Here is a 13,758-nt window from a genome sequence, read left to right on the forward strand (position 1 = left end):
TGAGGCATGGGCATATCTCTGGCATGAGGAGGTGGCCAGGGCTATTGACACGATTTACTGTATTTGGATAATTATTGGCCAATCTCCTATATTCCATTTTAGGGCAAAGTTTTTGAGCATGTGGAGGCATCCCAGCTCCTGAGGTTCCCAGATTATGCAGATTATTTAGACCCATTTCATTCTGTCTTTAGGCCTGGTTATGGAACAGGGATGGCTTTGGTCAGCTTAGTGGGTGGCCTATGACAAGAACTGGTCAGGGGAGTGTGTCCCTGTTGGTTCTACTGTATCTCTCAATGGCTTTCTATATCATTGATCATGGTATCCTTCTGGCCTGTCTCTCTAGGATGAGTCTTTTAGGTACTGTCTTATGGTGCTTCCAATCCTCTCTGGATGGTCAAACTCAGAGGTGGTGCTAGAGGAAACTGGCCACTGACCTGTGGTGTCCCCCAGGGCTCAGTCTTGTCCTCCATGTTACTCAACATCTACATGAAACTGGTAGGAGAAATTGTCTGGAGTTTTGGGGTGCCATCTGTATGTTGATGAGACCCAAGTCTTTCTCTTTCCCATCTTATGACAAGGAAGCTTGTAACTAGATCAGTGCCTGTTGTCAGTAATGGAATGGATGAGGCCTAACAAATGAAATATAATCTAGAATATACAGGGATGCTCCTGGTCTGTCACAAGGCAAATCAGGGAATATGTATACAGACTACATTGGTGCCTCGCATAATGAGCGCACCGTTTAACGACGAATCCGCATAGCGATCTATTTTTTTAGATCGCTAATGTGATCGCATTGCGATGTTTTAATAGGCAAAACATCGCATTGCGATGTTTTTTAAACAGCTGATTGGTGGTTCCAAAATGGCCGCCGGGTGCCCAAAATGGCCGCCACAACCATTTTCGCGCGGTTTCCTCGCTTACTGAGGGCGCGAAAATGGCGGAGCTATGGAGGATCTTCGTTGAATGGTGAGTTTGGGCCCCATAGGAACGCATTAAACTTCGTTTAATATGTTCCTATGGGTTTTTCTGTTCCGTTTAGCAATGTTTTCACATAGTGACATTAATCCAGAATGGATTAACGTCACTATGCGGGGCACCACTGTATACTGGATGGAGTTACATTCCCCATGAAAAATGAGATTCATAACTTGGGTGTGCTCCTGGTCTCAACCATGTGCTTGGATGTATAAGTCTCAGTCGTGGCCAGGAATACCTTTGCAGTGTTAAAACTTGTGCGCCAGCTGTGCCTGTTCCTTGAGATGTCTGATCTGGCCAGAGATATTTTATTTTGTTTTATTTATATACTACCCAAATTACTCGGCATAGCCAGGAGGGCCGGTTGAGGGGCCTAACGCCGAGAGAGGCCCGGAAAGAAAGAACAAGAAACCGGGCCTTCTTGGCAGTGGCCCCTCGACTATGGAACGGCCTTCATCAGAGATCCGCCTGGCTCCCTCGCTGGGTGTTTTTAAGAGCCATGTAAAAACTTGGCTCTTCAAGCAGGCTTTCCCTCCTTCTTGAATTCTATCTTTTTGTTCTTTCATTTCCCATCTTGATCATGCTATATTATTGTTCAAATGTTTTTATGATTATGAATGTTGTTTATTTCTGATTGTGATATTTTTATTGTTATTTAATGATATTTTATGATTTTGTCAGCTGTCCCGAGTAGACGCTGTCTAGGGGGGTGGGGTATAAATCGAATGAATGAATGAATAAATAAAATAAATACCCAATTAGTCAATTCACACTACTCTGGGCAATATACAAACATGCCTTAGTAACACCTTATTTGAATTACTGCAATAATCTGGATTACTTTGAAGAGTGCTCAGAAACATCACCTTGTTCAAAATGCTGCAGCCAGACTGCTGCCTGGCAACTGGTTAGAGGGAGCACATAAAAGTTTAGAACGTTCCTGTATGAACTTGGTCAGCTCTCTTCCAAGAGAGAATGTATTCAGATGATTTCATGATCTAGCTACTGTAACTGCAAGGCTGTATTCAAGTGGGAGGTTTGGGCCAGCAAATTCCCACAGCCAGCATAATTAATTTAAATTTCAACAAGTAACTGGCAACAGTACATAGATGAATGCTATCAGGGAACACACACCATTAAATTTGGATATTATATTAACTTATCTAATTGGCAATTGCTTGACAGTGTCACTTGCTTTGGAGCACCTCATTTTAAATACCATCCATTGTGCTAAACTTGTCTGACTTGATTTCTCACAATTTTTGCAAATATAATTACACCAGCTGAGGTTAAAGCAGTGGCTTCAAAAATCTGGACACTCAGGATAATTACATCTTTATCTCTGATCCATTTCCCTATGTTTCCTACTCCATGGGCAACTCCATGGATAGGGAGAGAGAGTGTATGTGTGAATTAAGGGTTAACCTAACTGAACGTAGAGGAAAACAATGAACCAGTTTCCACAGACTGTTTCTATTACATGCCACAGGGCTAATGGAAAAAGGGAATGCCCTTCTTACAAATCCTTCAGGTTTAGGGCCTTACATTCAGGTATTCAACAGGCTTGGTGACATTAAACTTGTCCATAGTGGTGATGATGATGGCAGGAGTGGTGAGGAAGAAGAGCAAAATGAAGAGCACCACATTGATGATCAGGCAGCGAAACCACCATATGAAACCACGGATGGACAAGTGCTCCCTGGAGGAGAAACAAAATGAAGAACCTAAGTTAAGCATGGCAGAATTCACATTGGTTTTGGAAATGTTGACTGTATATTGGAAAAACCCTAAAAAATTCAGTCCTCTGTGTATTTGGGTTGCCTTTAAAAAACATCCTTCTCACCCTGCGATCAAATACTGTATCACCAACAGGCTTGTGGCCTGGCCCAGCCTGGTGCTGCAGGGAAGTGCTCTCCTGCTTTGGCATCCACCTGTATCAGTGGGGTTCCCCTAAGAACCAGGATGGTGGAGACTTTCCCTTCTAGGACAAAGACAGTGAGCATTTAAGTTTACCAGTAAATGTTCTGAGGGTCAGGTGCATAGGAGACTGTCCAATTAGACACATGGAGAGACTCGCTGCAGGATGAGGCTCTGGGTTCCCCACGACACTTGCACCCTTGGCACTTGCAGACATTGAAGTCTTTAAGAATTCTGAGGGAAGAAAAGAAAAAGAGGAAAGAGGTGAGGACCTCCTTGCAGCCATAGGCTTTCACAAGTCCACCACGTGACAGTAGCTGTTGCCCCACTTAGATAATCTACCATCTATTTCTAGAAGTCCATCTTTGAGGGGAGGGAGACTGAAAGGGGTCATGATATAAGTTGAAAAAAATTTCAGAACAGATGGTGGCTAGGAAGTAAAACAATACACAGTTTCATGGAGGACAGATCGTCCTACTAATGGCTATTATCTGCGATCACAAAATCAAAGCTCTCCTTCAGAGGATGAAGCCATTTTGATCACCCAGATCTGGTGATTACCATTTCTTTATTTGTGAGTTTTCCAAGGACATGAAGCTGACCACTGCTGGACTAGAAGCCTATCAGCTGCACAAACAAGGCAATCGATCTTTCTACGTTCTCCTCCACCGCAGCCAATAAAACCATTTGTGTCTTCCCTGAACTCACATGGCAGTAATGGCCTCATTATGAAACGTGACAAAGGCCATGCCCAAGGGCTTCTCGTTCACTTTCTCCTTCTCCTTCTTATAATCCTCTTTCAACTTTTCTTCCAGTTTGGTGTAATATTCTGTGGCTTCCACCTAGACAAGCACATACAAAGTTAGAACATGAGCCCTGCCATCTCTTCATTATTTTGAACTAGTGTGTACCCAATACAATTAGTGCAATGCTCAGCAGTATCATGCTTCTCCTAGATCTGCAGCTGTCCTGCAAACAGGAACAAACAGTCAGTTTCACAGACTGTTAAATATTAGAAGAGCTAATGGAGATGCTGAACTCATCTGGTCTAATTTGCTGGGCTTCAAGCAAGTCACTTTCTCTCAGCCTAATTTATCTATAGCACTGTTGTGTGTATAAAATGGGATAACTGAATGCTGAACCTTTTGGAGCCAGAGTAATGAATGTGTGGCCATCCAGGTGTTGTTGGATGACAACCCCCATCAGCTAGCTTACCAATAAATGAAGGATGATGGGAGTTTCAGTTCAATGTCTGGAGAGCCATACATTTTCCACTCTTACAATGTGATGAGTTATACAAGAAATTGCACAAAAGGCAACCAGATCTAGTGCATATATTTACTTCAGATACTACAAAAGAGAAAAGGGGCCAACAGAAGCTCAAACAGACCACAGCCTCCAGCACTCTACAGTGGAGGAGTTGTAAGGGCAAGATAATTTGCTCTGATAATGGATTTTCCACTTTCCAGGAATGCTGCTTCCTGGTAGCATCCTGGACTCCCTGGTTATTCCCCAGTCCCTCCTCTGCACCTCTTCACAGCCTTTGATTGCACAGCAGCAGAGATGACCGCAGGGCTTGGGGTTGATCATGGACGGGGTATTCTCCTTGGCCTGCAAGTTGGTAAAGTAGATTTTCCCACGCTCTGCCTTTTTTCTGAAACAGAAGAATGCAGGAAAAGAAGGCTCTCAGGAAAGATATTGTTGATAGAGCCATAACCAGGGTAAGGTTATTTTGGCTTCGACCCAGAGTGCCAAAATGTAGAGACTGCCAAGATTTGCTGTTGGGAGGGTACAGACTTGCTTTTTGGAATTTGCTCCTGGAATGGTGTAAAACCAGGTAGCCTGAGCTCATATCCTGCCTGCAGCCTTTCCTCCCCAGGCAAAAAGACACACTGAAGAGATGGGCACAGTGCAGAACCAATACGGTCACTGCACACTCATGGCAAGGAGTTCTCTCCATTCCTATGTCCTCTTTCCATGTGTGCCAATCTTACGGGACCCAAGCTTAATCAGTAGGGCAGCAAAGCCCCAGATGCCAAAATTTCAAGGTATGACTCTGATTATTCAGGATCACAAGGCAGACCACTATATTGTGTGCAGAAAGAAGCAAGCATTAAGGATTCTGCATGAGTGTGTGTGTGTGCATGAGCACCTTTCTCTCTCTCTCATTTATCATGTATTTATCAGCAATATTTTTATATGGCTTCTGATCTATAGAAAACTCTGAAGCAGTTTTCAGTACTGAGTAATTATTAGTACTATCATTACTATGACTAGCAGTCTAAGAGCACCACTTATAAAGAGTTGACAAGTGGGAGAAAATGAAGGTGAAAAGAATGCTATGCATTCAGATTTCTCCAAATGTGGGGAAAAATAAGTTGTGGCACAGGATGGGATTAAGGAGATGTCGCTTCCATCTTCTGCTTTGCCAGAGAGTCTCTGATGGCTGGTAAAGCCATAAACCCCTCACTAACAGAAAGTTACTACTACCACTGCCCTCTTGTCTTGTGGGAGTGGCTGTGAATTCTAATTCTTAAGGTCTGGTAAACTAGGAGACAAAATCTATGAACCCACATTAGCTATACAATTCATCATCCACGCCCTATGTAGGATTACATCAATGTATTAAAGGTTCCTGAGTCAACTTGACCTTTTTGGACTTCTGTCTCCAATTATCAAATCTGATTGGGACTCCTTGTTGTTCCAGTCTTAGAAATTCCAGAAGACCCTTACTTGTGTTGCCCTATTCCTACCATCAACTTGTAGGCCTTCAATTCCAGTCCAGTATCTGTTCTCTTTCTTCCTGAAGCTGTCCATGATCAATCAGCCTTCATCTTCACCACGCCCACTACAGTATTTGACTCACACCTCTAATGCTAGGATCCATGATCAAAGATGCTGGAACTGGATGTGATTTTTGGGCTGCATACCCAGCTTTGCAAGAGCCTAGTCCAGTGGTTCCCAAACTTTTTCCACTCATGGCTCCCCTAAGCGGTGGCGGAGGAGGAAAAGCATTGAGGGGTGCAGGGCAGAGCAGGAAGTAAATGAGCACAAAGAAGTCGGAGCTGGAAGAGCGACAGCAGCACTCAGTGAAAAAAGAAAAACAAAGCTTCTGTGCTGCTCCTGACTGGTTTCGTGGTGCACCAGGCAGCTGTGGGGCATTGTGAGGGCACAGGGTGTTATGGCGCACACTTATGGAAGCTCTAGCCTGGCCTACACATTTCACCTCTACAGCTTTGCTCACTTGTATCATGTAAGTGTTTAACTTGTAACAGTGCCAGACGTTACCTCTCTGCATCAAGGAACATCAACCTGGCCACATCGTAGCAGGGGCGCGCTTCTAGTACTGTACAATTTGGATAGGCCTCCCTGCAATTAGGAAAGACAACACAAAGGCTCGTTAGACACCTGTAGGATGAGCAAAACCACAAACAGATTCTCCTGATCAAGAAATAAGATTGAAGATAGACTTTGGGTCACATAAAAGGAAAAATATATTCCATTTTAGCCCCTAAGAGATGCTGGGAATAAAGGAAATTGGGGAAGATATTAAATGACCTGTTTTCAAATTATGTGGGTAGCAACCACCTACAGAGGTGCAGCTTCATTTAAGTATCCTTTTACTGCAGGTGTGGCGAACCCAAGGTTCTCTAGGTTGTTGTTTTGGCCCTACAGTTCACACCCATCTCTGACCACTTGCTATATTAACAGTGCTGAGAGGAAGTAGCAATGCTGGAGGTTCTTTAATGGACCAGATCATAGAAATATCTGTGGAAAGGACTGGTTGTGAATGTTTTCTCTCTTACAGGTGGAGACAAGGGAGGGAAAGGCTGAGGTTAAGAAAATCCAAGCAGTTTATACTCACTCAAAATGCTTCTTGATCTTTTCAGGTTCTGCATACTTTGAGATGCCATTGATGAAGAGTGTTCGCTTCACCTAGAACAGACAAGAAGCAAGGAATATGTGAGGATAGCATGTGAGAAGTCACCACACACCTGGTTCACAGCTGCAGCAAAGGACAGGCACTAAGTCTAAGCAGTTTTCGTGTGAGATGTCTTAGTGTTGAAGGCAAAAAGTATGTGCATAGTTATTTCCCACTGTCCCTGGCATCTACCTCAAGTCCAACTCTGAGAACCCCTCAAGCAAGTCATTAGATGGGCACATTCTTTGGAGAGCGAGCCAGGTCTAAATACCTTGCTACTGGAAGGAGATCTTCCCTCATAATGACAATCTGTTGGCAAAGTGATAACAGAGACTCCCTGTGGCTTCTGTCTGATGCCTCACTCTGAGTAGCCTCCTGAAGAATATCAGACAGATGTCTGTTCCAGAAGGACACCTACTCTGGGAGATTAAGGCCAATGGGGGTATCAAGACCCATCACTCCAGTGAGACTGTATTGTGCATATGGGGGTGTGTGCATGTTTTTCTACCCCTCATGCTATGCTGTGGTATATTCATCTAACCACATAGAAGGTCTAGTTCTCAGTCTAAGTACAGTATGTGTGGAATATTCCCATGCCACCCCTATTTACATTTTCTTTTCCCTCCCTCTGTTGTTTCCTTGGTGTCAGTTTCTAGACTGTAACTTCTTCAGGACAAGGGCCTGTAAACATAAGGTTACAGCCCTGTTATATTAGATAAAGCTATTATATCAGGCAAAGACATACTGCCCACTCTAATGGGAATGTAGTAATGCTGGAAAATGAAGTTTTTTAAAAAAGGAAGGCCAGAACAATAGAGAACCAGATGTTATGAAGCAGAGCTTGGAATGCTGTGCATGAAATTTAATTCATTGACATTCAGCTTTAGAAATGGGAAGACTTAATTGTTGCTATTGGTTTAAACCTGGAAACATTTAATACATTGAATTAGCATCACTAACTTGCTTCTTAAAGTGTTAGTTATGCTGGTTGTCACCCCGATCCCTAAATACATATTTGTTATTTTCTGCATGAAAAGTGCTCTCTTTTTTTGTCACTTTGGAATTGATTTCCCCAATTTGGCACTTTTTTTTTCTGAAATGGGATCCAAATCCCATGACACAATTTTAGCTTGAGTTGGTTGTTCAACATATCTGAAAACTATCAGGTTGGGGAAAGATGTGTCCTGAAATGCAGAATCTCCTCTTTTCAGCCCCAAGAAGAAGTAGTAACTACAGACCTCCATAAGAAGACTATTTGCAGAGCCTGTAATTTCTTCAACCAGTTTCAAAGTCACTTCTTTAACAGAACACTACAGCAGCTTTGCCTGAAAGCATAGTCTTAATGAAAACTCCTCAGCTCCCCCAGATCCTGTTCTCTCTGAAGGCACTGACTCATGCCAGAAGCACTTCACTAACTGGGCTGATTTGCAAAGCCCTGTTCCTAAATATTTGTGCAGATTGTTTTCTTATTTTAGCTACATCAGTAAAACAGCTACACCAGCATTTACAGAGACATTTGAGGGAAGGGCCATGGAACTATTGCTAACATACTTACTCTTTCACTTGCTGGTTTTGCTGCAAGCACAGATTTTAAAGACATTTCTCAAATTAAAGTATCCATGAAGGACTAGAAGCTAGTACATTTCAGCTGTGTGAACATCCCATGAAAATGGTGGCTACAGAAGGAACTGGTTGTTGTTACCTCTATAGCCAGTGAAAGAATAAGACTGATATATGCTGAACAGCTTTTTCTTAAGGCTATACTTTCAGGGAAAGCTATTCTGCTAAAAAGAGCATTTGAAGGAGGCCAAAGAATCACTGGGATCCTCAATGAAACCCAATGGTTCAGAAACCCTACCTATTGATTATCCTGATTACCACTTTTGGGATATGTTGTCCAAAAGCATCTCAAATGCCAGGGCTGGGAATCAGACATATAGAGCTCATTCTCATGGGCAGGTACATAGGTGCCTCCTCCACTGGGGAATTAGAGTGTGAGTGCATACACATGGTGTAAATAATAATTTTAACAAGCACATCATTTGTTAATTTTACTTTTTAAATGGTGTTTCTAGAACATTAGATAAATTGGTCCTTTTTATTCCATTTGATGAAAAAAGCAATAAAGTTAATCCTAATTTGTTAAATGTAACATGTTATTTCCAAGCTCTGGTTAAAAGCAGTCATGGCTGTTAGAAAATGTATTATATAAGAATTACAAAGACCAACATTTCTAAAGCCCACCAATATACAGTGGTGCCTCGCACAACGAGTGCACCGTAGAACGACGAATCTGTACAACGGGGCCGTTCTAGTGATTGCAAATGCGATCGCACACCGACGGCCCCTATGGCTCAAAATCACAGAGCGAAGGTCGGTAAGCGGTTCGCTTACCGACCTTTGCTTTGCGACCCGCCGATCAGCTGTTCGGCAGCTTCAAAATGGCCGCCGGAAGCCCCAAAATGGCCGCGTGCAGCGTTTTCACACCCTTGTTAAGCGAGGGGAGGGCGCGAAAATGGCTGTTGGCCATCAGAGAAGCATCGCTGTACGGTGAGTAAAGCTGCTATTGGAACGCATTAAACTAAGTTTAATGCGTTCCAATGGCTTTTTTTGATCCGTACAGCGATGTTTTCACACAGTGAGGGTTAATCCGGAACGGATTAACCTCGCTGTGCGAGGCACCATTGTATATTACAAAGGCAAAAATGGCAAGAGAAATTACCCTGTTCACACTGCAATTCTTAAAACCATGACACTGGGAAAGGCCACGCTGGCAGTGCCCCCTGCCAATACCACCAAACTGAAGATGGCTCAAGAAACTGTCCATTTCTGCCCTGGCTGTCATCTTGACTGAGTAAGATGATGGATAGGCAAGAATTAGCTGTGAGATACTTGAAAGGGAGGAAGAGGCAGAGAAGCCAAGCCAGTTGCAGGTTTTTACTTACCAAGTCATCCTCCTTGTAGCGCATCTTGGAGGTATGGCGACGCATGCTGTACACCGTCAGCAACAGGTACAAGAAGGCAAAAGATGTGTGCAGCCATAGGAGGTTATTCCTGTCACAGGGTAAAGGATAATAACTGACACTGACCTATGTCGGAATATGTTTGCTCCTTCACCTTGGGCCATCCCATGTGGTCAACATGCCTCCCAGATAATCTTTCCTCCAATAATATGAATAATTCTTTCTTCTGTCTAAAAACCACCATCTCTTGAGGGCACCCAATGTGATACTTACCCCGAATTCAGGTTCGCAATTGTTGTTCTGCCGAAACTGTACGGGTTGTTCTCTAGCAAGAAAACAAAGGGAAATGTAAAACAGTTGCAAGTCAATGAAAAAGCAAATGATTGGAATCATTTACTTATCTGGTCTCCCCCACCTCCACCCCAACTCTGCTCTGCTTTTATCATAGACTCAAGGTTATTTGCAATAAATAATGCATTATAGGGGGAAATGACATATATCTACTGTAATTTTGAAATTATCCACATTCTTCTACTGGGGTCCAGTTCTTTTATTTTATTATTTTATTATATTTAATTTATATGCCACTCACTCTACCCTCATTCAGTGACTATCACTGACCTCTGCTTGAATTCCTGTAGAGATTCAAGTCTCATCCTTGTCAGTGAGTGCCTGATGGTTTACTGAAAAGGACTAATATGAAAACCTCAGTGCTATGTTAAATGCTGCAGGATCACAAAGTAAGATGAAGAAAGCAGATCTGGTCTCAACTGCTGCTACACAGAGGATGTTGCATAGGAGGCCCTGGTTAAGTTATGTGGGGTTTCTCTGTAGGTTACCAGGGGATGTCATGGTGTTTAGCTTCACCACAAGATTGTCATTAAGGAAATAAACTTGGGGTGGGGAGAAACCCTGGCAACAGAGGGGAAAATGCAAGCAAACTATTAACAGCAGCTATTAGGATGAGGAGAAACAAGTGGCCTGCTGCTAACTTTCTTTTAATAGAATATAGTCTTTCTTAGCATTGTCCTTCCAGATGTTGGGGACCATAGTGCTTATTCATCATTAGTGACCACTGGTCATGCTGGCTGAATGGAATCATAATCCCAGAAAATGTGGGATGTGCCAGGCTAAGGAATGCTAACCTACGGTCTAACTGAGCAGGGGGTCAACTGTGGGAAGGGAACCTATCCTTAAAACTTCACCTCCCACCCATCTTCAGCATTCTTCAATTTCCTAAGGAGGTGGTCTCTTCCTTTGGCATAGAAGAGGTTGTGGGGTAGATGGTATTAAGTAAGACAAGGTGAACTGGCACTTCCTTTGATTCAAATTACAACCCATTCCCTGCCGCCACTAATTTGAAGTGAGACGGAGGCAGAACCTATAATAGATGCAAATATTTTGAAAAGGGAAAACATTAGAATTGGAGGATGCAAGCTGTGTTTCTTTCCCCTAACATGCACATTTTCACACACTTCAGGATACTATAACATGTTTTTGGTCTCCAATCACTTCAATAGTAAACACAGAGTTCAGAAAGATAAACCAGGATTTCCTGGAGCACTTCCTCCAATCCAAATAAATGTCTTCAGGCATTTTCTAAACAACATTCTACTTCTGCAGTAACTTTCCCATTCAGTGTGGAGAAGAGTGGATAACATACTCTTTGCAGATCACACAGTTCAAGTTCAGGGAGAAATAAGGAACTTACTGCTGACTCAGCCCCAAAACATAGCAGTGCGGTGTTATAAAGCAATAGTGCCATACTGCTTTGGTTCCCATTTCCATTTCCATTTACAAATCTTAAGATTCTCTGCAGCTCCATAATTTAAAATCCTTAAAACCCAATAAAGTCAATGGTTATCTTGGTGAATCGTGCCCCCTTCTGGCCTACAACCGACACATGGTGAAGAGCAGAGAGGGCTTATAAGAAGCCATCCTTGCTTCTCAAAATTTTGTCATATTTCATTTCTTCTCTCTTCACAATGACTCAAATCCTGTTGCTTGGCACAGTAAATCAAACTAGAGTAGGACCACTGATTCCATTGATGCAAATGGGCCTACTGTAACTGTGACTTACTATGCTAAAGTATGTTGCAGTTGAAGTAGGCCCATTAGAATCAATGGAATTTACAGAGCGGTGATTCAGTAGATTTCTGTTGATCCAATGACCATACTCAAATGCAATTTATTATGCTAAGCAACAGGATTTTGGCCAGCCATACCCTGCTCTGGAATACTCCATTGCATATCCCCTTCCTCCAACCACAACTTCAAGTTTCATCAGGCCGCTTTGCTAAACCTTTTCTTTTGCAAACCCTGGAGCTTCTGCATGCCTTGCGATGCTCTCTTCTTAAGTACTGCTGGTACCATTTGGGCCACAGAAGGACTGACACCTGGAGAATTGGGGAGCATTATTAATACTTGTGAGCTAGTTAATGTATTTGTTTGATCTACACCTTGCCTTCTTCCCAGAAACTAGGACACAAGACAGCTAACTGGGGTATAAGATCACTAGTTCCCTTCATGTTCACCATTCCTTTTGACTCAACACACTCAAGCTGCCTTGTCCTGTGTAATGATGTGAGATAAAAAAAGTGTGCTTAAAATTGCCCCTATGCTCTTTGTCCCCTTCAACAAGCACTAGACTTGGTTGGTAGGTCCCAGTACTGAGTGAGAGGGTGACTACATAGGCATTGAGCCTTCTCTTTGGTCTGCTACTCAGATGGGCTGGTTCACTCCAAAAGCTGGCAATCAGATGATGTATTTGCTAGAGTGAACCAGCCCACCACCGAAGCATTCCTACTGGCACCTTTCTGGGTCCCTGTCAGGAGCTTTTACTTTTTTGGTGTGGGTCGGATCATTCCGTTTTGGTTTGTTTCCAGTGAATACTGGCCAGAAGAAGATTCCTTAAGTCCCAGGAGGAAGCTTTCAAATTTTCTTTTCTTTTTTTTAAAATAAGTGATATGTAGTGTATCAATGATGCCATAATAAAGTATAATTTTTTTTTTTACAGAGGAAATATTTAATTTTACAATATTGTGAAGTGGCTGTCTTTTTAAGCCACTTCAAGATATGGGAAATTCAGAGGAAGGAGCTGGACCAAATGTGCTTGTGATGCATACGCCATTTGGATAAGAGGATTGCATTAAATGGCTTATGGGACCTTGAATAGACCTCTGGTGGCCCTATTTAGCTTGATCCAGCCCAATCCAATGAGCCCTAAACTTATCTAATACTTCACCAGCACATTTGGGAGTAGCAGGAAATACTACCGACTTACCCAGCAAGTCCCCTGAGAAGTTTACTGGCAATACAATGCCTACCGACAGGACGCCAACAGCAACCAGAAGTCCTATAATGTGTCGCTGGAAGGAGAGGTAATGGACTGCGTCAGCCCCACATTTATCCCGGATTTCATCATCCCTGGAAGCAGAAGCAAAAGGGCAATGAAGAGCTGGTGATGTGGAGGGGAAGCACAAGAGGTCACAATGTGCAGAAAAAAATGGCAGAGCAACACATACACACCCACACTCCAAAACAAAAGGTAAACAGAGTTTGTCTCTTGGATTTCCATCATTCCTGTGAAGTACAGGAAGTTAACCCCTCTTTTTCCAACCAGCTCCAAAAGCGATGTCCTCTTCATGGATAGAACAGTGTTGAGGAACGAGAGGTCCTCAAAATATTACTGGATAGTTGTTTCCGTTAGCCCACCCCTGCAGCACAGCATTGGAACTGTAGTCTAAAAAAGGAACTTTCCAGCTCATGGGAATTAACATGGTTCCCAAATGGGTTAATTTTGGTTGTGATCCAGCACCTTCTGTCCTTCTAGACAGAGCCCAGAGCTCTGTTCTACAAGTTCTACAGCTGAGGCTTTCATCTAATTAAACTTTCAAAGGGAGATAGGCTCATCTTGCATTGGAAAGAACAGATACTACCACATAATTAGGTGTAAAATTACAATACTCTATCTTCAAT

At 42.8% G+C, this 13,758-nt stretch overlaps 1 protein-coding gene across 5 annotated transcripts in view; it reads right to left on the reverse strand.

Annotated features, from left to right (window-relative positions):
* TMEM63B (transmembrane protein 63B) overlaps positions 1 to 13,758 on the reverse strand; it is a 96,060-nt gene that overhangs the window by 13,135 nt on the left and 69,167 nt on the right. For all 5 annotated transcript variants that reach the window (XM_078383049.1, XM_020785097.3, XM_072991839.2 and 2 more), the window contains 9 exons: positions 13,064 to 13,206; positions 10,054 to 10,105; positions 9,763 to 9,871; positions 6,761 to 6,831; positions 6,184 to 6,264; positions 4,426 to 4,549; positions 3,604 to 3,737; positions 2,992 to 3,129; positions 2,524 to 2,677 (listed from right to left, as the gene is read on the reverse strand). In XM_078383049.1, the coding sequence (XP_078239175.1) occupies positions 2,524 to 2,677; positions 2,992 to 3,129; positions 3,604 to 3,737; positions 4,426 to 4,549; positions 6,184 to 6,264; positions 6,761 to 6,831; positions 9,763 to 9,871; positions 10,054 to 10,105; positions 13,064 to 13,206 (1,006 nt within the window). The remainder of the gene's footprint in view (positions 1 to 2,523; positions 2,678 to 2,991; positions 3,130 to 3,603; positions 3,738 to 4,425; positions 4,550 to 6,183; positions 6,265 to 6,760; positions 6,832 to 9,762; positions 9,872 to 10,053; positions 10,106 to 13,063; positions 13,207 to 13,758) is intronic.

The sequence above is a fragment of the Pogona vitticeps genome, chromosome 1 (genome assembly GCF_051106095.1).
Source record: "Pogona vitticeps strain Pit_001003342236 chromosome 1, PviZW2.1, whole genome shotgun sequence".
Taxonomy (NCBI): Eukaryota; Metazoa; Chordata; class Lepidosauria; order Squamata; family Agamidae; genus Pogona; species Pogona vitticeps.